The sequence below is a fragment of the Mesoplodon bidens genome, assembly GCF_964165515.1.
Source record: "Mesoplodon bidens genome assembly, chromosome: 1".
In the NCBI taxonomy this organism is placed as follows: Eukaryota; Metazoa; Chordata; class Mammalia; order Artiodactyla; family Ziphiidae; genus Mesoplodon; species Mesoplodon bidens.
In genome coordinates this window covers 108,642,228-108,668,428 of record NC_138176.1, presented here as the reverse complement: position 1 = coordinate 108,668,428, position 26,201 = coordinate 108,642,228, and the positions used below count along the sequence as shown (strand labels likewise).

Genomic DNA, 26,201 nt, shown 5'->3' with positions numbered 1-26,201 from the left:
AGGGACACAATTTAACCCATAACAACCTTTCTCTAGAATCTTCTGGGAGAAGGTGAGAGAGACAAGGTAAAAGCCAAAGAGGCTGACACCTTCTACATACATTGCATTCAGCCTGCCTGAGCCATATCGGCATTTGCTGTAAGCACACAGTGTGGATGACTTACCAAAAGCTTAATTTCAGAGGAACTTACAAAGCACTTCTGCCCCACGTGGATCCTAGTCCTTTCGTTTGTGATTCACTGAACTGCATGCTCCACCTTCAGCCATCACCCTGCCACCCTGTCCCTGACAGGACAAGCTGCAAGCTGCAGAGAAAAAGAAATGAACTAAGAAGGGTCAAATGATCCCCCATTAGATCACAGATCAGACGGCAGGCCGGGGAGACTTCTGTCTGCTTTCCATGCTATTGTGCTCCGAGTGGGGCCCCCCTCCTGTTGTCCACCTTGTCGTCCTTTGAGAGCGACAAGGACCCACACGTGGAGCTGTTCCTGAAGTAGTCTCAACTGATCTCAAGTTTCAGCCAAAAGACATCCTTTTTGAATTCGACACCTATTGGCCGCCTAACCTATTAAGCATCTATTCACCAAGGGCCAGATTTTACTACTTGGTTCAATCACCCCTCTGCCGAGAGCCCTTTCTGTCTCGCTGTGGGTAGCATCTGAACTTCTGCTTGTTGTCTCAGAATTAATGTGCAGCCTTTCCTTGCTTTCCTGAGGAATTTTGTACTACTAATCCACTCACATCTAAGTGGTTTTTTTCCTTCTTTCCCAAACTCACCTTAGAGCATTTCTTGCCCTTTTCAGTGGCCAAGGAATTTTATCCTAACTTCTAAAAAGGCAGTGAGAAGTTATCCTTATTTTAAAATGGGAATATATATACATATATATATATATAAAATTGCCAATATATATTTAATATATATATCTAGAGCAGGCCACACTTTGTTTTTTTTTTTTTTTTTTGGTGTGATGACTATATAAGTCCAGATGAGCCTTCAGCCAATTATTATTCCCTGCTCCATTCCCCCATTGTATTTTTTTTTAAAGAGCCATGGACGCTTTCTTTAGATTCTTTGCTAGTAAATAAAAAATTTCTTGCCTTGAATATCATATGATAGCTGGGTGGGGGGGGTTTGTTTTGTTTTTTTTAAGCATGACAGTTTTGTCAGGGATAATTTTCAGATTATCAACTGACTAATTGTTAGAAATGCAAGCAACACAGAGAGTTTTGGTTTTTTCATCAGCTACACTTCAGGTATTTTTCTTTTGACTCCAGGCCCCAGAGATTGCTGGCTGAAAAGGCCTGGCGGACTTCATTCCAGGGAAGGCAGAAAGCAAAGGCCAGTCCTGCTTTCCCCAGTGAGCAGCAGCAGCAGCAGCAGCAGTTTTCTGGAAAGTAGGAAACAGAAAAGAAGAGGAAGATTAGATGTGAGTTACAACTGTCACTTTCTCTCCAACTGGGAGAAGGTCATTCTCTGACATGATGTGGGGTATGAGGCACTGTATCTCCCTTGTTTGCAGAAGTCACCTAACAAAATCTTTCCCAGTAGGACATACCTACTCATAAATCAGCAGCGTCAGCTTCAATCACAGCTTGCATTCTAGAATGTAGACACCAGGGAGAGGCTGACCTAAGGTAACCTGGGGGGACTCCATGCCCCCCTGGTCTCAGAGGTTGGAATTTAGAGGATGGCATGCTTCCTGCTGTCTTCACAGGAGCATTTAGAGTGCGATTTAATCCCGCATTATCTTTCCATTATGGGTACTTCTCCTCAAAAATCCTACATTCCTTATCTACCAGGGCCCCAAGTAGGGGGAGGTAAGTGAGGCACTTTCCTAGGGCCAAAATTTAGGGGAACCCTAAATAGCCCCAGTAATCAAGATAAACGGTATTTTAACGCAAAAAAATTAAACAAACAAATTGGCAAACAAAGCTGCTAACTGCTTGATGTTGGAAATAAAGCTCCCAGGGCTGGGATCAGGGTGAGGAGAGAGAGGTGGGCTCGTACAAGTGCGGGGGCAGATCCTACATTTGAAATTTTGATATATTGTTCATTATGGGGTTTTTTTGCATTAATTTTGGCCTTTAAAAAATTTTTAACTAAAATACTTATCTTGATTATTGACTTTTTTTTTCGAATCCATAAATACTGCAGCTGAGGCAATTGCCTCTCACTGGCCTCACCCGAGTCCCGGACTATAAAATACTGACGAGTCAACAAAAAGCTATCCACCTTCCCGAACCAGGACTCATCTTTAGATAAGGACCAGGCTCCGCGGTACAGACGCCCTGCCGTGAAGTCTCCGCGTCCCGGTGGGTTTAGACCCTCCCCTCCGCCTTTCCGCGCTCGGGTATTAAAACACTGAGCGTTCTGCCTGGCCTTACTCGGAGCGGCCGGCGAGCCCGGACCACGTCCGCTTCCGCACGTCTGTCCACGTTATGAGATGACCCCTTCCCTCTCAGAGACCCAAGTTTCACTCACCGCCAAGCCCGTCCCGCACAGCGGTCCCCAGGCCTGCGCACTGCCGCAGCGAACTACCCGCCCGCCTCTTTCAGGCGCCGGGCCCGTATGATCGCGCCTGCGCGCTCCGCCGTGCGCGGGCGTGAGAAAGGGCCCGCGCCGCTCCCAGGTTCTTCCGGAGGGGCAGAGGAGGGCGAAACTGCTCCCCGCGCGGCAGTGAGCAGGCGCAGCGGCGCGCGGCGCTTTCTTCAGCCTCAGCCACCGCGGCTCCGGCGGCGCGCCAGTCGCTGGGCCGCCCGGTGGGGGGCGCTGCGGGCCGGGGCGCCCGGGGTGGTCGGGGCCGGGCTCGCCGCCCCGGGGCGGGGCCGCTCGGGCCGGGATGGGGCGGGCGCCCGGGCGGTGGTCCAAGCCGGCTAGCGGCGGCGGCGGGCACAGGAGAGGCTGCGGACCGAGGACGCGGCGCCATGCGTGGCCCCCCGGCCTGGCCGCTGCGGCTGCTCCTGAGGCGGGGCCTAGCCGCCCGCGCCCCCGGGACCCGGCCGCAGCCGACGCTCCTGGCGCCGGCGCGGCTTGGGGACGCGGGGCCAGCGCTCCTCGAGGGTGGCGAAGCCGCGCGAGGCCCGCGGTGCCGGGCGGGCCGCTGCCCGGGCGGGGGTCCCGGCAGCCCCGCCGGCGGCGCGGGCCTGGCGCGGCTCCTGGCCCTGTGGGCGCGGCCCTCCGGGCCCTCCAGGTGCGGGGCGCTCGCCGGGCCCGGCGTCCCGCGGCTCCCGCGCGCCGCGCTCCCCGGCGGCCCAGCGGCGTTCGCGCGGGCTGGGGGCGAGGCTTGGCTGCGGGAGCCGGCCTTGCCTGCGGCCGCGGCGACCCCCGGACACAACCCGCTGCAGCGGCCCGTGGCTGCCGGGCGCTCGGAGGCCCAGAAGCTCCTAAGGCTGGCGCAGCCCGAGCGCCGGAGGCTGGCAGGTAGGGCCCCCGTCCCCTCCCCTCGGTCACCGCGACCTTACACACGCGAGGTCCGGGGCCGCCGAGAGAGGCACTGCGGGGGCGGCAGGGGGACCTGGGGCCACTGGAAACGGTGAGGAGGACGGGGTGCCTCTACCTGGGCGTCCCCACCTGGAGTACGGACCGAGCGCGCCTGCTGTAGCGGTGTGGAGCCGGCAGGCCCGCCGGGAATCCGCTCCCAGAGCTAAAGTTTGTTTTCTTATCTTGATACATATTATACAAGTGGGGCGGCATCTCAGTGTTGAAGTGTTCGGGTCTGTTCCGTTTTTACTTTGCTGGCGTTCTCAGAATGACCTGGGTTTTTTTCCCGTATCTTTGTAAAATTAATCCTAGCCCCAAATAAACCTATGTTGTCATATGTGCGTGCTTCAGGCAAGTTTATTAAGCAGCCAACAATATTTTTACTCTGTGAAGCAAAACAGCGTAAACTTTTCAGGTTTGTCCCCTGCTTTTGTCTCCTGGGTGGTAGGCAGGAAGTTACTAAGTTCTTTTTAGAAGAGTCAACATTGGCCATGATCAGTAATCTGTAAACTCGAGAAGTGTTGAGAAACTGTGAATCATAACCCAACTAAATCATAATTAAGTAATTTTTAAAAAGAAGTCAAAATGAATATTTTTAGGGCTTCCCTGGTGGCGCAGTGGTTGAGAGTCCGCCTGCCGATGCAGGGGACACGGGTTCGTGCCCCGGTCCGGGAAGATCCCACATGCCGCGGAGCGGCTGGGCCCGTGAGCCATGGCCGCTGAACCTGCGCGTCCGGAGCCTGTGCTCCGCAACGGGAGAGGCCACAGCAGTGAGAGGACCGAGTACCGAAAAAAAAAAAAAGAATATTTTTAGAAACAAAATCCAGATAAACAGATTTTTGTATAGCTTCTCATTTTAGCCATAAATGAAGAAATGTTTAAATGCAAGGGCCTTGTAAGATCTCAAAGGTTTTGAGACTTCTCCAAGTCTTCGTTTCTTTCATAAATATTGAGTCTCATTGTGTGCTAGGCCCTTGGGTTCCACTGATGAGCAGGAAGAAGCATGGTTCCCGCTCCTGCTGGGGCTTGCAGCTTAGTGGGGGAGAAACATTGATGAAAAGATATGTGACTGGAGATAAAACTGCACATGTCATGAGGGCTTGCAAAGAGGGCTTGTGAGGTTCTTAGGCTTGAAAGAGGTGAGAATCCCACCTTTTTTTGTTACAAGTCCATTGCTTTAGGAAGGATAGTCCTAGAGAGCTATTTGTGATGTAGGGCAGGTTGGTGCCGAGGAGGAGGGCAGTAGAGTGGGAACATTTATACCTCTCACTGACTGTTACAGTTTAGGGGGGTTCTTGGTATTACTGAGGTATAAAGAGAACTATCTCGTCGCTCAGTTGGTTGTGCGTGTGTTTTGATGGAAATAAAGTTTTTTTCCTTTTTCCTCTTTTAAAAGAAAATTTTGAGGCTAGGAGCTCTCACTGGCCTGTGAGCTGCTTGGGAAAGGGGCTGTGTCTGCCTCATCTTTCTGTGTCTAGTTCTTAGCCTGTGTGTGTGGTACAGAGCGGGGCTCAGGGAGCCTTCAAAGAAGGAATAAGTGATAGTCCAACCAGGCCCAGAGGGAGGCCTGAGTTTAGAAACCCTGAGCACTGAGGGGTGTGTCCATCATTCCCGTATGTAACTAAAAGTAAGCGTAAGGAAATCCAGTTTTGTTTTGTTTCTGAAATTTTAGATGTCAAGAAGGTTTTTAGGTGTCGGGCCCTGTGGCACCCGCACATGCTGGCCACAGTGGGTGGCCCAGCCCTGCCTCTCCTGTGATCACCATCCCTGTACCCTCCTGCCCTGTCCCACGTGTCCTGCCTGCTAGCATGCTGAGAAGACAGCCTTAAACAGGAGAGGAGCTGTATCTCCTTTTATTTTAAGAAGGGGAGCTATTTAGATCTGCTGCATTGAATCATTGTGAATGTATAATTTGAGGAAATAAGTCTGGGGTTGGTACGTTAATTTTTTCCCACCTTTTAAGCAGATAGTAAATACCTATTGTATTTAATATGATGAAAGCGCCTTATTAGGACGTACGGTTTCCTCAGAAGTTATTATATGTAATATATTGCAGCCCCTCTGGATGTTGGCATTTGAAAGATTGAGAGAACGTTGAGGGGGTCACCGTTAATTTGTAACTTGTCGTTGTAAGAGCAGCCTCAGAAGTCGGCACACCTCTTTGCAACTGGAAATAAAGAGCAAGGGTGTGTGTGTGTGTGTGTACTTTTAAATCAAGAGGCCAAAAAAAGCTGAGTTGAAGAGAAGGAATTCCAATGTTAATTTGTTAATTTTTAGGAAAAAGAATACAAAAATCCTTTTTCAAAAATTCAGCTGTGCATTTGAATAACAGTGTTTTCATCTGTGTTCAGTAGTTTGGTGAGCATGCTACCTGAACTGTGACCAGAAAACTTTGATCTTAAGTGATTTGTGTCAGAAACTTTAAACAGGGGCCACCATTTGAAATGTTTATAGGTATCTGCTGAGAACAGTCATTTCCATTTCTCTGCTAAAGGAACCACAGTCCTCGATGCTCTCCGCGGCCCCTCCTCCCTGTGTCTCACTTTATGTAGGAATTTGCAGATATCTTCCAACAGCTGTGGCCTACAAGGTTGCTCTGCAGTCTTTTTTCACTGATAATTCTTCATCTTATCACCTTGGTCACAGGAGTCTTAAAAGATGGAGGAGCTCACTGCGGAGCCCCTGTGGGCTGATGGGATAAGAGGTAACTGGTCAGAGCCGTCCTGCTGGGCCTGGCAGATAGAAGTGGCTGCTGGGGCTCCCAGGGAGTTAGAGGCGGGCTGCGCCCTGCGTGGAGTTGGGAGTTAGGAGGGGGCCGTGAGATGCCGATGGAGGGTCTCTGTGTGGCGGGCCCGGTGCGGAGGAGCTTGTCTTGCTCACGCTTTGCAGGCAGGTCCCTGGCCAGATGTGGCAGGTGCACGTCCAGCCCTCCATCCCCAGGGTGTTCACTTAAACGCTGATAAGGGCTTGTGTGGTTTGAGAAGAGGACAGTTCTCAGAACCTGACGCCCGCCAGGAGCTTTTGCTGCATTTGTAGTTACATTTTATGGAGATAGACCATGATGTGACCAAAATGAACAGAGTGGTGAAACCAGTGGGTGCGGTAAGCAAGGAGAGGGCGAAGCATGTTTCCTGCAGCCCAAGTCGGCACAGAGGGTCTGACAAGGACAGCACTGGTGGGGCAGTGAGGCTGAGCCTCCGCAGTGGAGACCGCTCCAGAAAGCCCTACGGAAGTACCACGTTGCAGAGAAAACATGAGCATTCTGTATCTGTGCTGCGAAACGTGCTAGTCGGAGTTGATTCAAGATGGAAATACACACCAGATTTTGAAAGAACTTAGTATGGAAAAAAAAAAAGTGAACTTTCTTTACTTTTTAATGTTCATCGCATGTTGATTAATATTTTGGATATATTGGATCAAATAAAATATGGTATTAAAATTAATTTTACCAGTTTCTTTTAAATGTAGCAGCTGGAAGATTTTAAGTTCTGTGGGCGGCGCCCGTCGCATGTCTGCTGGACAGGAGCACTGCGTCACAGGCAGCCCCGATGCTCTGGCCTTGCCCAGACCTTTGTTCTCCAGGTCACTCCACAAGCCTGTGAGGCTTCCTCACCCTCCACTTCCTGCTGGCTGTCAGCCCCCTTCACCTCCTGCCCAGACCAGCTTAGCTAGATGCCAGGCTCCTTCACCTCAGTCTCCAACCTGCACCGGGCCTCCACTCCTTTGTTCCCTGTAGACACAGAAAACTCCTTTCCTCCCCTGTCCCTCCCGTCAGAGAGTGGAGCTACCTGCAGGGACATGGGTCATTCCTAATGCCTTGCGGTGACATCTGTAATATAGATAATAGCAGATACTTACTGTTTACTAGATACTGGGCACTGGGCCAGAGGCTTTACGTGTGTGTGTGTGTGTGTGTGTGTGTGTGTGTGTGTAATTTCTCCTCACAACATTTCTGTGAGGGAGGGGTTCTTTTTATTGCTATTTGACAGATGAAGAAACTGAGGCACAGAGAGTTTGAGTGACCCACTCAAGGTCAAACAACTGGATGGCAGAACTAGGGCACTGACCCTGTCAGTCCCAACTTCAGAACTGACCTTCCCAACATGCTTCCCAAATCTGAAATTCTCAGGTCCTGTAGAATCTAGTTCTTAAAAATATCTGCAGTCCTTGTCACCGTCCGTATCCCCTCTGCCCCTCCCCGTTTCACCCCAGTTCCCCTCTCACCTGGATCAGGGGAGCCTCAGGTCCTTTCTTTTCACTCTGCTGCCAGAGTGGATCATGTAAAATGCAAATCTGACTGTCTCACTCCCCAGCCCGAGGCCCTTTTAGGCCTGCCTTGCTGCAGAGTCCCTGTTCTACTTTAGAACTCAGAGCCTCGTATGCCTCCACTTTATTTCTCAGTACTTCTCTGCACCAGAGCCCCTGTTCCAGCTTTATCCTGCAGCTTTTCTGCTCCCTGCCTGCTCTCACCCCCAGGCGAGACCCCTGCTGTGTTCTTGGCTTGGAATGTGAGAAGATGAAGGAGACAAGCTTTGTCTCAGAATGTGGTTCTGCAGTGTATGAACTGGGTGACCTTGGGCAAGCTCCCTCACCTCTCTGTGCTTGAGTTTCTTCTCTGGAAAAAAAAATGGGGGTGATAAAAGCGTTGTTGGAGAGAGTGCATATCAAATGCTTCAGAGAGTGGTGGGTGGTTGGTGCCTTAGTACTTGAGTGACATGGGGGTAGCTGCACCTGCCCAGCAAAGCGAGCAGACGAGTCATTAAAAGATCCATCCCGTATCCAGTGGTGATAGACATGCTTGAGAGCCTCCTCTGCCCCCCAGACCTGTCCATCCAGGAGCTGTCTACCAGCCACAGCCCTTCTCCCAACAGCCTCCGTTTCAGGTTTTCCATCCCCTTTCTTTTGGAGGAGATTTCTCTCATTCTTTGAATGCTGTGATGCAGTAGAGTGAGGGTAACGGAAAGATACTTGAAGATACCTGTCAAGAGACAGATAACAGTTGCTTGGGTCCCGTCAAGCAAGGATAGGAGCAAGCAAGATGTTTAACCATGGAGAAAAGGTGGAGAAGAGTTTCTAGAAGGATTATGGTATACTTGGCTTGTCAGGTTTGGGGAGGAATCAGAGATGATAGTTGTGGCGCAAATCTACATGATTCATGAATGTCTGAGATGGTGCTATGTAGTAAAACCTTAATTAACAGGAATCCAGCTAATCCAACGCTGAAAAAAAAATTTAACTTTTGTATACATTCAACTTGTAGAAGAAAGAGGCAAATGGCAATAAAGACAAGCTGTCAATTGTTCTTTGTTTTTTTAATTAAAAGGAAAGAGAGGGGAGATCCTGGAACGACTTTTGATTCAGCCAAATTCCTTTCCCTTTGTAATCATTATCGTTACTGTGTAGGAACTAGTGTGTGTCCATGATATACAGGTTCTTATTTTGGAATTGTAACTTTGAGTTTGAAAACTAGAGGCGGGAGGGAGAGATGGACCTTGATGGCACTCTGCATACATAACACTTACGGAAGTATTTGCCAAAGGGAAGAAACAGACCAGAGAAGCTGGCTGCTGATGAGGGATGAAACAGGCCTTTCGGGTTAACCCCCCGCTCGCCAGGCCACTCACTGCCTTCTGGAGCAGCCCGTTTGCCGTGGCCGTGCCCTGCAGAACCCGAGCTACACTTGCCTCCTACACCCTTCGGGCTTCCAGTCCCTCTGAGCGTCGTTTTGAAACAAGACCCCGGGTCTTAAAGCAGAAGGAAATGGCCCTTGGCCAGGTTCACATTATGCAGTTAGGTTGTGATAAAGGGGTTTTCAGCCAGTCACATGGGCTTTCTGGCTCCGGTAAAGAAGTCATTGCCACACGGACTTCCTGAGCCACCAGATCTTACGGTTCTCTTTAGGCTGTTGTCGAACTGTGATACGCTTTCATGCCTCCTTTGCCAAAGTTCAGTTTATTTGTTCATTCATCCAACAAATATTTATTGAGCTTTTCCTATATACCTGTCCCTGTAGGCAGTGGGGATATAACAGTGAACAAAACAGACAGAAATCTTTTATCCTACTGGAGAGAGTAGACAAGTGAAGCGTTGGGAAGCGCTCGGAGGGGAACGGAGGGCGAGGCTGCTGTGTGTGGGTCTGTGTTAACAGATAGGGCTGCAGAGCGGGCCTCCTTGAGGGGAGAGAGTGTGTGCAATGTTCCCGACTTAAGTCAGGCTCACGTTCCTCCTGGAGCTCTGTTTGCCAACTGAACAACTGGTTTACACTGAGTTCGCTCTCTACTCTTTTTATTAAGGTTTCGTGAAAGTAAAGCCTTTCACTGAAGTGAGCATCAGGCAAGACACAGATAGAGAAGCTGTTTGCAGGGTGTTGGGAGTGCCCATTCCCCAGGGTTCAACCCACATTGTGTCCACTTGGGGTTCTCACCGTTGATTCTCCTGTGATGGCGCTAGCTGGGCCCCTAGCGGGACCAAACTCAGAAGGTGCACAGTGGCACGTGCCCTGTCCCAGTCACTCGATGCCACTCTTCAGAAGGAATCTCTGTTACTTGTTTCTTGTTACTCTCCTGGAGGTATTCTGTGCATTCATGAACTTGAAAACCAACAAGCAAAAAAGTCCCACGGATGTTAACATCTGTGTCCTGGCCTTTTTCACTAACAGTGTATCTTGGTGGATGGCTTCATGTCGCTTCCTATAGACTCACCTCGTTCTCTTTAACAACTGCATAGTATATATAAAATAAATGCTCCATAATTGATTTAACTTTTCTCCATTAATGAACGTTTAGGATATTTTGAATCTTTTGCTGGTATAAGCAATGTCATAATGAACACCCTTGAGTGTACATGTTTTGCATACACATATGGGAGCATATCTGTAAGTTAGAATCTTAGAGACAGAATTGGTGGATGAAAGGGAATGTGCATTTACGTTTTGATTGATAAGATCACATCGCTCTGCCATTGCAAACTTACCAGTTTGCACACCCACTAACAGTGTAAATGCTTCTTTTCTCACAGCTTTACCAACACCGTGCTGTCAAAATCTTTGATCTTTGCCAATCATTAGATGAAAACTGATACATCTTTGTAGCGTAAATTTGCATTCCTCTTATTAGGAATGTTGTTATCTGATACATGTTGTTCCTAATTGGATTTTCTTGATATTTTCTTTTCTGAAAAGATACTGTGCCCTGTGTCTTTTTTTTTTTTAAGGAGTGTGAACAGTTGTGTTCTTACATATTTTATTATCATGCTCTCATTCTGGTACTTTATTTCCCAGAGCAATAATATTAAGAAGGAATGTATCACATGTGTAATGGCTGCCCATTAACTGCTTTCCAAAGGTTCAAGTGTTTTGAAATATTAGACATAATCAAGAGCTTTACCTGCATAGTTTGATCTTCAAGCTAAGATACAGTTAGATGCCAGGGAATAACAATGTATAGCACGAATGTAGGAAAAATACCATCTTGGGAGGGAGGCCAGAACGAATTTTTGTGGTTAGCTGTCAGTTACTCCTGGGGAAGAAGAGAGCAGCAGACCAGGGTAAAGCAAAAGCCGTCTTGTCTGGGTACTTGGGGACGATCAGTGAGGGCCCTTACAGTCATCCTGCCTGATCTGGCCCCAGAACCTACTCGGTTCTTCCCTTTAGTCGGGTCCAGGAGCTAAAGGGAGGAGACTCCCAGCATCTGAGAGCATCACATGCTCTGAAAAGTTTATTCGGGAAAGAAGCGTGATGAACTCAGCACCCTGCCCCTTGGCCGAAGCACCGATGAACCGGAGAGTTGCTTGTGTTTTCCAGCTGCAGTTGGGTTTCTGACGGTGTCCAGTGTCATCACCATGTCCGCCCCCTTCTTTCTGGGGAAGATAATCGACGTCATTTACACAAACCCCTCTGCGGACTACAGCTCCAGCCTGACCCGCCTCTGCCTGGCACTCGGCGGCGTGTTCCTGTGCGGCGCCGCGGCCAACGCCGTCCGCGTCTACCTCATGCAGACGTCAGGTGCCACGACCCACCTCCTGGGCTACGTGGGGTGGGGGGGCGGATCTCATGGGTTCCCCGTGCTCCGGTCCCCATGTTGTCCTCTCTTCCTCCACCGCGCGGGGGACAGGGCCAACACCGGGCTGGGGATTGTTGTAGATCACGTGCTCTGTGCTCAACCCGCCTCTCCTGTGAATTGCAGCGCAGTGGCCTGTGTGCCTTCCGGGAGGTTTGAGTGAGGCGGCCGCAGAAGCCGGGAGGTGCCCCGCGCTGTGCCGCCCCTGCAGGCGGGGCCGGGCGATAGTGGTCGGTGTCACTGTGAGGCCTGCTTGTTAGTAGGCGGTGACACCACAGTGATGCTAGAGCCCGGAACACCCGACTCCGAGTCGGTTGCTGGCCATTTAGCTGATGAAATACTCTGTAGATAATTAACCAGTTCTTGCCATTTGAAGTTCAATCCAGGAAAGGATTGCGAAGGAGAAGCAAAATTAGCTTTTGAGGAGTTAACGTCGTAAAACTTCTCTGTAAGTTATACTTTACAAAAGTTTCTTGGTCACATTCCGGTTACCGCTATATCCTGTCCTCAGGCTGTGGGCACCGAGAGGAGGTCGGTGCTGGTCACCAGCGCGTGCCGGGCACCGCGCCCGGGCTCCCACAGCACCCGAGCCGGCGCAGACAGGCCTCCGGGGCTGCGGCTCAGGAGAGGCGCCGACCTCGGGCCGCGTGGCTGCGTGTTAGCGGCTGAGCCCAAGCCGACGCCAGTGCTCTTTGCCTTGCAGGTCAGCGCATCGTGAATAGATTGAGAGCTTCGCTCTTTTCCTCGGTTCTGAGGCAGGAGGTCGCTTTCTTTGACAAGACGCGCACCGGAGAGCTGATCAACCGCCTGTCCTCGGACGCGGCCCTGCTGGGGCGGTCGGTGACCGAGAACCTCTCGGACGGGCTCAGGGCCGGAGCCCAGGCTACCATTGGCATTGGCATGATGGTATGTCGGCCCGGCTGCCGGAGCGCCCTGCGGCCGGGGCTCGGCCCGCGCCCTCTTCTCAGGCGTGAGGTGCGCTCCGGTGAGCTGTTCTCATCGCTGTCGCAGAGGCCGCGGGGACCTGGAGCAGCTGCTTCCTTGGTGGCACCTGCGCCTTCGCTTCTCCGCAATGAATTCCTGTCTGGAGAACGGACCGTTGCATTTAGAAAAAATTACCTTGTTGCCTGAGTTTTCCGAGAACGTGTGAAGGTGGTGGGAGGGCCCTTGGGTCCTGAGCGTGGGTCAGAGGAGGGGTGTCAGTTCCATCCCCAACGGCAGGAAGCTGCCACTGCCGTCTGGATGGGACGGAGGCCTCGTTTCCTCTCCTCCTCCTGTCAGGAGCAGGTCCCCTCCTGCACGCAGGCAGCTCTGCCCTCCCTTAGGGGAGCCCGCTCCACCCAGGCCCGTGTCCCTACCTTAGCTGGGGGCTTGAGCCCAGCTCCCTTCTTCACACTAGGGGTCTCTTCAGACCTTCGCGGCTGGCCAGTAGGAATGTAGTGCAGGCCACGTGTGCCTACATTTTCTAGTAGCCACGTTCTAAAAAGCAAAAAGAGGGAATTACCTGGCGGTCCAGTGGTTAAAACTCGGTGCTTTCACTGCTGTGGGCCCGGATTCAATCCCTGGTCGCAGAACTGGAACTAAGATCTCACAAGCTGCGTGGCTTGGCCAAAAAAAATTAAAAAAAAAACAAAAACGAAAAGAAAGGTGAGATGAGATTAATCTTAATAATTTTACTTAATATAAACAAAAATCAATTCAACATGTGTTTAATATAAAAATTGTTAAGTCAGATATTTCAAATTATTTTTTCATATTAAGATTTCAAAATATAGTGTGTTTCTTTTATAAATTTATTTATTTATTTAATTTTTGGGTCTTAGTTGCTTAGCGCGGGTAGTTGCGGCGAGTGGGGGCTGCTCTTTGTTGCGGTGCACGGGATTCTCATGGCGGTGGCTTCTCTTGTTGTGGAGCATGGGCTCTAGGCGTGTGGGCTTCAGTAGTTGTGGCTCGCGGGCTCAGCATTTGTGGCTCGTGGGCTCTAGAGCGCAGGCTCAGTAGTTGTGGCACACGGGCTTAGCTGCTCCGCGGCATGTGGGATCTTCCCAGACCAGGGCTTGGACCCTTGTCCCCTGCGTTGACAGGTGGATTCTTAACCACTACGCCACCAGGGAGGCCCCCAAAATATAGTGTGTATTTTATACTTATGGAACATCTAAATCTGGATGTTAAATTTTCATGGGGAATACCTGATCTGTATTTAGATTTCATAAAATTTGTGGTTGAAAAAATATATTAACATACCCAAATTCCCAGACATACTTAAAACTTTACCAATAACAATAGAAATAGAGTATCAGTTTTTAAATTTAAATTTTAATTAAAACTAAATAAAATGCAAGATTTAGTTCCCCAGCACACTGGCCACATTTCAGGTGCTCAGTAGCTGTGAGAGGCTGTCATCTTAGTGCACTTCTAGACCCCTAGAATGAGGACGGTGACTGATCTTTTCTCACAGGTGGAAAAGCTTGGTTTTCTGTCCTGTGTCCCACAGGGCATTCAGTCCAGAGCAGAAGGATATGTTGAGCCTGTAAGATCTGATGTACAGAATGGAAGACAGCTTTGAAATCTTATGTATGCCCAGCCAAGAGAGAAGCAAAACTCTGGGAGAAGGGCCCTCCTGAACTAAAGCACCATTTCCAGATATTAATAGTCTAGGGCTCAGGAAGAGCTGGGAACCTCTTTCTGTAGCAGGTGAAGAGAGTCCCAGTGTAGGGCAGGTGGCTCATCAGAGGGAGGGAGCCTTAGTACCTTGAGCTGCATAGCAGAGTACCACATCTGGGGGCTCAAACAACAGAAGTTTATTTCCCGTGGTTCTGGAGTCTGGGAATCCCAGATCAAGGTGCTGTCAACGTAGGTTCATTCTGAGGCCTCTTCTCTTGGCTTGTGGGCAGCCATGCTCTCGCTGTGTGCTCTGCTCACAAGGCCTTTCCTCCATGCTTGTGGGGAGAGAGCTGACTCACTGGTGTCTCCTCTCTTAAGGACCCGAATCCTATCAGATCAGGGCCCCCGCCCTTATAACCTCATTTTACCTTAACTCCTTCCTTAGAGGCTCCATCTCCAAGTCCAGCCCCATGGAGGCTTAAAGCATATGAATTTTGGGGGGACGGAAATACTCAGCTCATAGCAGGGCCTCACAAGGGGGCATCCCCTGGGACCTGGCCTTTAGCTCTGGAGGTCAGAAGTGTGCTTTGTTTCTCATGGGCTCCCTGGACCCGACTGTGGTAAGCCTGCTCCCAAGAACCTAATGATGTCTGTACCATACTGCCAGTTTGGTAATTGACGTTTGGGGGTCTTCCTCCCACCATTAAGAAGTGAGTTCTGATACTCCAGCGCTCCTTGCATGACAGCACCCCGCGATATTCTTCAGAAGGTTATTTCTAAGCGTGGAACCGGAGCACAGGGAGGGAGGGTTCTGAGCCCGTCCCCAGGGCCTGGGGGCCACCGAGGGATGCTCCTGCCCCCCGTGCAGAGGGCTTGCTTGGGCTGTGCTGTGTCGAGACCTGCCTGGGTGCCTCGCTGCCCCTGCATGTGTCCTGTGGCCACTGCCATCCCAGCGTCTGCTTGTCTGCTCAGGGTGGGTCGTCCCATAGATCAAGGTGCTGAGCTCATTGCTGCCTCAGGGCCTCGGTGTACTTGCTCTTCCAAGACCACATGACCCTGTGGTTTCTCTCTCTTTCTCTCACCTTTGCTGTCCCCTTGGAGGAAGCTCCACGTGGGTCAGTTATCTCCCAGGTGCCTAGAATAGTGTTCGCTGCATGAAGGCATTAGGCAACCAATGAGTAAACAAGTGAATGATTGCGTGCTTCATCCTTTACTTTACATTTCAGTCTGCAGCTTTTCCTCAGCATTTTAGGAGAGCCTTGTACTGATGATACTATTTTATAATTAATAATTTGTTGAAGAGATGCTATAGTACCACTTAAAATACAATCACCTAATTGCAGGGTTGGCTACGGGAAAACCACAGTGTTACTTCCCCTTTGAGCAACTCCAGTTGTTAGGAGACTCCTCCTTTTGTTGAGTCTAGATCCATCCGACTGAGATTCCAGTCCTCTGAGCTGCGGAAACAGCTCTAACTTGGTTGTTACACCCCCTGCCAAGTGCTCTTTCAACTCTGTCATATGATGTGGGTATTTTTGGTCTTGCTGCCACCTGAGTCATTTCAGTGAGATATTGCTCAGGTTGTTCAGAGCCCTTGATCTGGACCTGAATGCAGAACTCCTGGTGTGGTCTGGCCAACGTGGAGCAGAAGGCGGCCTCCTTCCTCTGCTCGTGTCCTGCCCCCCTTCTCTGTCGTGGAACAGCGCGGCCTGATTTACACAGCCCTGCTCCTGCGCTCTGCCAGTAGTGGTGCAGCAGTGGAGGGTAAAAGAGCCCCACCCTTGCTTCAGCAGCTCTCTGTCGCGTCACTCCTGTGTGGCAGGCTGAATATTCATGGGGCTTTGTGAAGACTGAAAATGTTTGAAAAGTTCTACCAAAACCGGATGTACGATTTTGAGACAGCACCTTTAAGCCTGCCTGTTAATTTCAACACACACACACTCAGAGCGGGCAGTGAGAATGTCCTGCTACTCTGTGTAACATAATACCTTTTGGCTTTTGTTTTTGACAGTTTTTTGTCTCCCCTAATCTGGCCACTTTTGTTTTGAGTGTGGTGCCTCCAATATCCATCCTTGCTGTGCTTTATGGCCGATACCTACGGAAACTGACCAAAGTCACTCAGGACTCCCTGGCACAAGCCACTCAGGTAAAGGCCCCTCCCTGGTGTGGTCTCCACTTGAATGAACTCAGAGCCAGGGTATCGGTGGGCAGACCCTAAGGGATGTGCTGAACCTTTTCAAAAAAGTACTTCCTTTTCCTTACACTAGCCCCCCGGATCTTAGCAACACAAAGTACTACTCTGCCTTCTAGACTAGATTACTACCCACACCTCAGCGTTGAGCCCACTTGACTGCACATTGTGTGAACTTCTTACTGTCACTATTTCTTATAGGACGAAAAAGCTAATTATATTCTGAAAATAGTTTCTGGATGATACTCTGTCCTTCATTAATTAATAAAGGTAGCTTTGTAATGCTATCCAGTATTGTCTTTTTTAAAACTTAAAAATAACTTATATTTTCATGTTACAAAGCCATGCATATTTATGAAACTAAAATTTTGAGAATATAAAGAGAAAAAATAACATGCATAATTCTAGCTCTCAGAATGCATGTTATTAACATTTTGGAGTCTATCCTTTTCATCTATCTTTTTCACTACATAAAATATATTTCTTTATCTATGTACCTACCTTCCCATTTATCTATTTACCTATATATATGATGTGTCTATGTATAGATATATATTTGTTTACAAAAACAGGATTGTTTATCATATACTCTGCTTTGAAATCTATTTTTGACATAGTTGCATATCATGAGCAGCTTTCTGTTGATAGTATTTTAAAAATGAGAACCACATTTTAATTTTGCCTCCCTCGAAATATATGTATTATTTCTCCCAGCTAGCTGAGGAACGTATTGGAAATATAAGAACTGTTCGAGCTTTTGGGAAAGAAATGACTGAAATAGAGAAATACACCAGCAAAGTGGACCATGTGATGCAGTTAGCAAGGAAAGAGGCATTTGCTCGGGCTGGTTTCTTTGGAGCAGTAAGTAGATCATTTTGGAAAGAGTGAAAAGGGTAGACGTTGGGATTGGGAGGGGTTTTTATTCTGTGAATCTTGCCATACATAGAAAATACTTCTCCCTCAAGAGTAAGAATTACCATCCTTAAAATATTTTTGTGAAGGAGGAGGAAAACAAGTAAATGTAATTAAAGGAAAGGTGGTGAGACCAAGACAGTGTGGGATTGGGCACTGATCCTCAGAGTGTGGTCCGGACCAGGCATGTCAGCTTCACCTGGGAACTGGTTAGGCACGCAGATTCTCAGCTCCACTCTGGATGTCCTGAATGGGGAACTCTTGGGATGGGGCTGGCAATCTGTGTTTTAGTCCCAGGTCATTCTGATGCAGGCAGTTTGAGACCCACTGAGGATTAACCAAAGTAATCTCAGTGTATTTCAAGAAGGAAGTATAAGAAAATTGATCACGTTGACCACAAGCACTTGGGTAGGACACCGAACTAGAAAATCACCATGATGGCAAATTCATAATATGTTCAAACTGGAAAGAACGTTAGAGGTGATTCAGTAACGGCCGTGACTTAACGGATGGGGAGGCCCAAGGAGGCAGCGCTTACAGCGACCATGACCACGCACCTAACTCAGGTCAGGGCAGGTGAGCGGATGCAGGGCTCTAGCTTCTCAGTGCGGCCTGCCCGGCCCATCACCGTCTAGTGTGTTGATTCCCTCCAGTTAGGGAAGGCCTCCTTACTATCATTCTTCTCCTTTGCAAATTGATTAGATTGAGTAAAATAGGAATCTGACGGGTGGCTTAGTGTTTAGGTTTCTGTGTTAATGAGATTATTTCCTTCAATATTGTGATATTTCAAAAGTAGTTTTAAATTCAGATTAAAACTTATTTAGTATTTTGGAAAAATCTTGCTTGATGGTGAAATGCATAAAGGGAATTATAGGCCATGTGAATGCTTTTTGCATTTGGCGACTGTGGTTCCCACCTGACCTCTGTGTTTTCTTCCCTTGACAGACCGGGCTCTCTGGGAACCTGATCGTGCTTTCTGTCCTGTACAAAGGAGGACTGCTGATGGGTAGTGCCCACATGACAGTGGGTGAACTCTCTTCCTTCCTCATGTATGCTTTCTGGGTTGGATTAAGCATTGGAGGTATATAATTTAAATAGGCTTGGGGAATTACAAATCAAAAATAGGGTTACAGTTTCTGAAATGAAAACTTAACTTTCCCATTACTCCACCTCTCATCAATTAACTAACTTCAAAAACCTCTCCTAGAATGTTACTCCAACTTGACTTTGAAAGAAAGAGCAAAGATACAAGTGGGATCCTCCCCGGGGTCAGGAATTTCCAGGGTTTTGCAGGCCCCCCGTAGCTGGTGGAGCTCCGGGTCTCACTGGAGCTCTTTCCAGCTGCATGTAGGACAGCCTGTTCCCTTTCACCGTAGGATGGATGCTGGGGAGGAAGGGTGGTGTGAACAGGCATGTACAGGAACCCCCGTCCTCTGGTGGTGATGCTTCCATGATGGGCAAGTCACTGGTGGGGAGTAAAGTTCTTTCTGTACAAAGTCAGCCATGTTCAAAACTAGTGAACAATCACAAATATAAACGAGAGAGTACATGAAGCACAGTTGCTTGCTTTTGTCAAGAATCTGTCAGAGATGAGCTTTCATTGTCTACTGAGTGAAGGGAAGCAAGATCCATGGAGTCTGTGAGGTTTTCTCTTCCGTAGCTTTCCTGAGGCCCCAGCCAACCGGGAGCAGATGATTTCCTGCTTTTTGTTTTCCTTCTTCTCTTTGAAAAGAGATGGAAAGGTTAGATAAACATTGAAGTCTGGTTCAAGGAGCTCAGGTATCCCATGGGGGTCACCTCTTTCGACACTCTTGTTTTCAGGGTTTTCTACTGGTTAAAGGTATAGGCTTTTCCTTAGACATCTGCAGTCAGCAAGTGAGGATATTTTCTGGACTGAGATTTCCAGAGACCTCTTTAAAAATAGCATTTTAGTTCCTCTGGCTGGTCTTGAAGACAAAACTGATCAAGACACTTACGGGTGCTGAGTGACTTGGGAAGCAAGAGGGCCAGTTCAGGAGGACAGAGCGATGACCGTGTTGCTCTTTTCTCTCCGTCTCTTGGTTTGGGCCTGTCGGGCTGTAGGCTCGCACACCTGTGTGGGTGGGTTCCTTTCAGCCTTCTGTCCGACCTCAGAGCGGACTTGTCTGCCGCCACCTTCCCTCTCTGTGGCCTTCCTGTGCACGGTCCACGCTTGACTGCTGTCAGCTTTCCTCCTGCCCCCGCCCCAATCTGGCGTTTTCTGCCACATTTGTCTTGATCTTTCTTAGTCCCTCTGCTGACACCTCCTTTTTTCCATAGTACTTGACCTGATAGACACTACCTCTGTTTTGGGGTGTTCTGCTGCCCTACCTTTTGTCCCAAGTTCATAGCTGTGTCTTGCACAGAAATTGGTTGGAAACACAGTTCCCATCCCCTGGGAGTCAGTTACCTCCCCTGGTCACAGATGTGCTGCTGAGGCTTTATCTGTGCTTGAGATTTCGGGAGGCTCGGCCTCCTGAGCCACAGGCCACCGCACAGCTCTGGTTGATGGTTCCTGCCATCTGGTGGTGGAGAGAGGAGTGAAGTGTGGGCAGGACTGTAGGGACCTGTTACAGGTTGAGTTGGGTTTTAAATGTTTTTGTGAAGCTCACTGTTTAGAGTGATTCTGTAATGAATCTGCAATCAAGAAATCCTGTTTTATTTATTAAATAAATCAGAATTTTTATATGTTGGTTCCTGCTTACAATAGATTTTACTGAAAAAAAAAACCCACAGTAAATTCTACATTTATTTTCTGTTGTGAGAGGGTCAGAGGTGCTATTTGAAGGAAAATATGCTTGTTTATTTTATACCAGAGAAAGCTCTTACATCTTCCTATCGAACCCAATATCTTTTTTTCTTACATTTTTATTGAGGTGAAATTCATGTAACACAAACATAATCATTTTTAAATGTGCAGCTCAGTGGCATTTAGTACATTCACAGTGTTGTGCAACCACTACCTCTGTTTAGTTCCAAAATATTTTCCTCACCTCGAAGAAAAGCCCATACTCATCAAGCAGTCTATACCCCCCTCCCCAGCCCCTAGCAACCAGTTTGCTTCCTATCTGTATGTATTTACTTATTCCGGATATTTCACGTGAATGGAATCATATAGTTTGTGAACTTGTGTGTTTGGCTTCGTTCCCTTCGCATGTTTTCAAAGTTCACCCACATTGTAGCATGTACTTCATTCCTTTTTGTGGTTGAATAATATTCGATTGTATGGATAGACCACATTTTGTTTATCCAGGGCCATTTTGTCTTTGTTTCTGTTTTCCAGAGTCTAAACTCTTTACTATGTTGTGAACTACTTCCGACTCTTTCCCTTGACTTTCCCTTCCTTCCTTCCTTCCTTCCTTCCTTCCTTCCTTCCTTCCTTCCTTCCAATTAATAGACTTCTTAAAAGAGCAGTTTTAGGGGCTTCCCTGGTGGCACAGTGGTTAAGAACCCGCCTGCCAGTGCAGGGGACACGGGTTCGAGCCCTGGTCCGGGAAGATCCCACATGCCACGGAGCAACTAAGCCCGTGAGCCACAACTCCTGAGCCTGCGCTCTAGAGCCCGTGAGCCACAACTACTGAGCCTGAGCTCTAGAGCCCATGCTCTGCAACAAGAGAAGCCACCGCAATGAGAAGCCCGCGCACCACAACCAAGAGTAGCCCCCACTCGCCGCAACTAGAGAAAGCCTGCGTGCAGCAACGAAGACCCAACGCAGCCAAAAAAAAGGAGCAGTTTTAGGTTCACAACAAAGTTGAGCAGAAAGTACAGAGAGTCCCATAGACCCCCCCACCTCCCATGCACAGACTCCCCCATTTATCAGCATCCCCCACCAGATGGTGCATTTGTTATAATTGATGAATATACACCGACACGTTACCTAAGTCCAGAGTCTACCTTAGGGGGTCACTCGTAGTGGTGTACATTCTGTGGGTCTGGACAAATGTATAATGGCATGTATCCACTACAGAGTAGTGTCACTACCCTAAAAATCCTCTGTGCTCTGCCTATTCATCCTTCCTTCCCGCCAACCCCTGGCAACCACTGATTTTTTTACTGTCTCCACAGTTTTGCCTTTTCCAGATGTCGTATTGTTGAAATCATGCAGTGTGGAGCCTTTTACCTTAGCTTCCTTCACTTAGTAGTAGGCATTGAAGGTCCCTCCATGTCTTCTCATGGCTCAGTAGCTCTTTTCTTTTTAATGTTGTCTGGATGGACCGCAGTTTATCCATTAAAAGGACATCTTTGTTGCTTCCAAGTTCTGGCAGTTATGAATAAAGCTGCTGTAAACATTTGTGTGCAGGTTTTTGTGTGGATATAAGTTTTCATCTCCTTTGGGTAAACACAAAGGAGCACGATTGCTAGATTGCATATGGTAACAGTATGTTTAGTGTTGTAAGAAATCACCAAACATTCTTCCAAAGTGGTTGCACCATTTTGCACTCCCACCAGCCCTGAATAAGAGTTCCTGTTGCTCCACATCCTCACCAGCATTTGGTGGTGTTAGAATTTTGGATTTTTGCTGTTCTGATAGGTTCGTTGTCATAATTTGCTTTTTTCCCTGGTGATGTGATGCAGAGTATCCTTTTATATATTTATTTGCCATGGGTGTATCTTCTTTGGTGAGATGTCTGTTTGTCCATTTTTTAATTGGCTGTTTGTTTTCTTATTGTTGAGTTTTAAGAATTCTTTGTATACAATAGTCTCCCCTTATCCTCGGTTTCACTTTCTGTAGTTTCAGTTTCTTGTGGTCAACTGCAGTCTGAAAATATTAAATGGAAAATTCCAGAAATAAGTCATAAATTTTAAATTGCACACCATTCGGAGTAGCGTGATGAAATCTCATGCCGTCCTGCCTGGGACGTGGGCCATCCCTTTGTCCAGCGCAGCCCACCCGTTAGTCTTTGGGTAGCCGTCTCGGTGACCAGATGCATTGTGTAGTCCTGCAGTGCTTGTATTGATGTGACCCTTGTTTCACTTAATAATGGCCCCAAATCGCAAGAGTGGTGATGCTGGCAATTCAGATATGCCAAAGAGAAGCCATGAAGTGCTTCCTTTAAGTGAAAGGGTGAAGGTTCTTGATTTCATAAAGAAAGAGAAAACATCATATGCTGAGGTTCCTGAGATCTATGGTAAGAATGAGTCTTCTGGTCATGAAATTGTGAAGAAGGAAAAAGAAATTTGTGCTGGTGTTGCTGTCGCACCTCAGACTGCAAAAGTTACCCCACACTGCTTAGTTAAGATGGAAGAGGCATTTAATTTGTACAGGGTACTTTGAGAGAGACCACATTCACATGACTTGTTACAGTATATTGTTATAATTCTATTTTACTATTAATGTTACTCTCTTTATAAATTAAACTTTATCTTAAGTATATGTATGTAGGAAAAAAATAGAGTTGACCCTTGAACAACACGGGTTTGAACTGTGAGGGTCCACTTATACAGAATTTTTTTTCAATAGATACGTACTGTAGTACTACAGAATCCATGGATGCAGTTACAGAGGGCCTACTACAGAGTTATACATGGATTTTCACATGCGAGGGGGTTGGCGCCCCTAACCCCTGTGTTGCTCAAGGGTCAGCTGTAGTATATATGGGGCACCACGGTTTCAGGCATCCACGGGGGTTTTGGAACGTATCCCCCGCGGATTAGGGGGAACTGCTGTATTTTGGATACCAGTCCTTTGTCGATGTGTCTTTTTCAAATAATTTCTCCCAGACTGTGACCCGTCTTCTCATTCTCTTGACAGTGTCTTTCACAGAGCAGAAGTTTTTAATTCTAATGAACTCTAACTTCCTTAAGTTTTTCTTTCGTGGATTGTGCTTTTGATATGATACTTAAAAAGTCATTGCTGAACACAAGGTCATATATGTTTTTCTCTTATGTTATCTTCTCAGAGTTTTCTAGTTTGGCGTTTTACGTTTAGACCACTTTGAGTTAATTTTTGTGAAAGGGGTAAGGTCTGTGTCCTGAATCATTTTTTGCACATGGATGTCTGGTTGTTCCAGCACCATTTGTTGAAAAGTCTACCCTTTCTTCATTGAATTGCATTTGCTCATTTGTCAAAGATCAACTGACTATATGTATGTGGCTCTGTTTCTGACCAATGCATTCTTAATTTAACCTGAAGGTTTTAATCCACCGTATCTTGTATAAATAACCGTATACCTTAGACAGAATACTTGAATTGCATTTTTTCAGCATCCTTACTGAGGGAAAGTGTTACAAGTATATGTTCTGGCAGTTGACATGGAGTGTACTTGGAGTTTAAATCATTAATTAAATCATAGTTCAAAGGTGGCTTTAAGAAGAGGTTGGGGGCTTCCCTGGTGGCGCAGTGGTTGAGAGGCCGCCTGCCAATGCAGGGGACACAAGTTCGTGCCCCGGTCCGGGAGGATCCCACATGCCGCAGAGCGGCTAGGCCCGTGAGCCATGGCCACTGAGCCTGCGTGTCAGGAGCCTGTGCTCCGCAACGGGAGAGGCCACAACAGTGAGAGGCCCGCGTACGGCAAAAAAAAAAAAAAAAAAAAAAGGAGAGGTTGGAGTATTTAACATTGCCAAATTTCTTTTCAGTTTTTAGCCTGGTAAAAGTTTATTTGTTGAGTGTCTGAAAGGAGGGTTTGATTATGTGGATATGTCTTTTAAATGAATATTGGGGTACCTTAAATTCCTTATAAGTATGGGATAAGCATTATATTTTATTTATATTGCTATGTTTTTGAGTAGGTAGACTTTTATGTAACATTGTGATTTTAATTCAGTGGTTGATTAGTATGCCTATATGTATTTATAAATTCCCTGATCTGACCAAACATTAAATCCTTATTAGAAATAATGAAATTGGAGGAGGAGAAACTGAAGGAACACAAGGGTATGAGACTGAGGGAACTCTGATGGATTCCCAGGTAGCTGCTTCTAATCAGATTCTATATTAACAGCAGGTTGTGATCACTGTTCCCAGGGGGGCGGGAGTAGCAGAGGGCTGTTTGCTGGTACCCGTGATAGACGTGTGCCTTTGCTTCTCGTCCTCAGGGCTGAGCTCCTTCTACTCAGAGCTGATGAAGGGCCTGGGTGCCGGGGGCCGCCTCTGGGAGCTCCTCGAGAGAGAACCGGAGCTTCCTTTCAATGGTGGGTCTGAAATGGGTTTGCTCCTCTTTGCTGGGATTAAACAAATGTGGTTTCGGACTGTGACACCAGCTTCCTGCTCGCCTTGGGATGGACGAACTTGAACGGGATGCTGTCCCTTGCACGCGGCAGGGACAGGGCCATCAATGGGGTGGGCGGTGAGGCAGGACAGCTGCTGGGCGCTGTCACGGGGCCCCAGGGCGTCCCTGGAGGCGTGGGGACTGACCACAAAGTGGGCAGCCACTGTTTACCTCCCTGCAGGCGATTTGCTGCCACAGACAGCAGGGTGGAAGTGAGTGCAGCTCAGGGGTGCAGATAGGAAGGGCCCGGCCAGTGCCCAGACTTGTCTTCCTTGGTGCTTTTGACGTTTGTGTGGGCAGGGGGAGGGAGGACAGGAAGAGGGATCACACGTATAAAAGCCTCTGAGATGCCTAGCTTCGGGGGTGGGGTGGAGGGTGCTGGTGCTAATTGGCTGGAGCTGTCTCCTTAGTCAGCTGCTTCCCGGGAAGCCGGCACTCAGGGCAGCTGTGCGGCCTGGGCCAGCCAGCCAAGGGCTCGGGGGATGGGGCTGTGAGCGGCAACCGCTGCCAGCTGCTCGCTGATCCCTAGGTACTGGCGGTTGGCCCCAGGTCAGTAGTGAACGCCCGGTATTCTCCACTATGACAGGCTGGGAGAGATTGAGCCCCTGCTCCCAAGTCAGGAGCAAGGTTACACAGGACAGAGCAGACCTCTGACCCCCTCTAGCTCTGGGGCTGTTGTGCAGCGCTTGCCTGTTCATCATCATCCTCTCAAAACATTGATTTAGAGAAGGTGAGGTAAACCCTAGACAAGGGAACCGCAGAGGCAGCATACAGGGGGAAGGCCACTGGGCTCGCCCGCATGGCTCCCGGGCTGGAAGCTCCATCCACGGCTCGGTTGGCACGGCCAGGCTGGCTCCTCTTCACTTTTGCGTCCCGTCAGTAAGGCTGGGATGGGGACTTCTACCTCTCAGGGCTGTGAGACTCCAGCCAAGTGGCGGGCGTATGGTTGTACTGCCCGTGCAGAGCGGGTTCAGGGAAGCGCTGGTCGGAAGCCTCCCGACTTGCCCGGGAAGAGCCCAGACTCCAGGACTCGCCATGCTGGGCCGCGTCTGCAGTCAGACAGGCGGGCACTGGGCTCCACTGTGAGCCTGAGCTTTGCCCTGAGTGATTGGAGCTCCATCTTCCCTTGCAGAGGGGGCCATTTTAAACGAGAAGAGCTTCCAGGGCGCTTTGGAGTTCAAGAACGTGCATTTCGCCTATCCAGCTCGCCCAGAGGTTCCCATATTCCAGGATTTCAGCCTTTCTATCCCAGCAGGATCCATCACAGCGCTGGTTGGCCCAAGTGGTTCTGGCAAATCAACAGTGATTTCTCTCCTGCTGAGGTTGTACGACCCCAGCGCTGGTGAGTGGCTGAGCACGTTGTAGGACGGGAGGCCTCTCCTGAGCCCCCAGAGGGTCAGATTACGCAGGGGCCGTGCAGTGTGCGAGTTCTGAACGTAGAGGGTTTGTTCCCAGCAAGGAAATCCCAGACAGAGGATTCACTTTTCGGGCTATGGCAGCTAGTACAGAGGGCCCGTCGGGCACATTGTATATCTTGTGTTCGCCACTCAGGTCCAGAGTGACTTCCTGAACCCCACCTCCTCGTCTCCCGTGTGGTGCTTCCTCCACTGGGAGAGGGGCTCCAAGAAGGTGCCTCGGGGCTGCTCAGCACCACCGGCCACGGCAGCACCATGAGTAAGTGCCACTCTGTGCCGGCCCTGGGCTTGTGCAGGAGCCCGGGCTCTCCCTGC

General features: G+C 48.7%; 1 protein-coding gene and 1 long non-coding RNA gene across 4 annotated transcripts in view; one reads left to right on the top strand and one right to left on the bottom strand.

The window, feature by feature from the left end:
• Positions 1-2,466, bottom strand: part of LOC308612845 — a 29,223-nt gene extending 26,757 nt beyond the window's left edge. The window contains exons 1-2 of one of the 2 annotated variants that reach the window (XR_014015148.1): positions 1,099-2,466; positions 165-305 (exon numbers count right to left, since the gene is read on the bottom strand). This is a non-coding gene — a long non-coding RNA (uncharacterized lncRNA). The remainder of the gene's footprint in view (positions 1-164; positions 306-1,098) is intronic. The other variant, XR_014015149.1, reaches the window with a different exon arrangement.
• A 389-nt stretch (positions 2,467-2,855) lies between these two features.
• The window catches only part of ABCB10 (ATP binding cassette subfamily B member 10), a 34,516-nt gene continuing 11,170 nt past the window's right edge, over positions 2,856-26,201 (top strand). The window contains exons 1-8 of one of the 2 annotated variants that reach the window (XM_081237674.1): positions 2,856-3,421; positions 11,283-11,483; positions 12,242-12,444; positions 16,154-16,288; positions 17,048-17,194; positions 18,191-18,326; positions 24,299-24,394; positions 25,604-25,813. In XM_081237674.1, coding sequence (XP_081093800.1) covers positions 2,926-3,421; positions 11,283-11,483; positions 12,242-12,444; positions 16,154-16,288; positions 17,048-17,194; positions 18,191-18,326; positions 24,299-24,394; positions 25,604-25,813 — 1,624 coding nt within the window. In that variant the 5' untranslated portion in view covers positions 2,856-2,925. The remainder of the gene's footprint in view (positions 3,422-11,282; positions 11,484-12,241; positions 12,445-16,153; positions 16,289-17,047; positions 17,195-18,190; positions 18,327-24,298; positions 24,395-25,603; positions 25,814-26,201) is intronic. The other variant, XM_081237673.1, reaches the window with a different exon arrangement.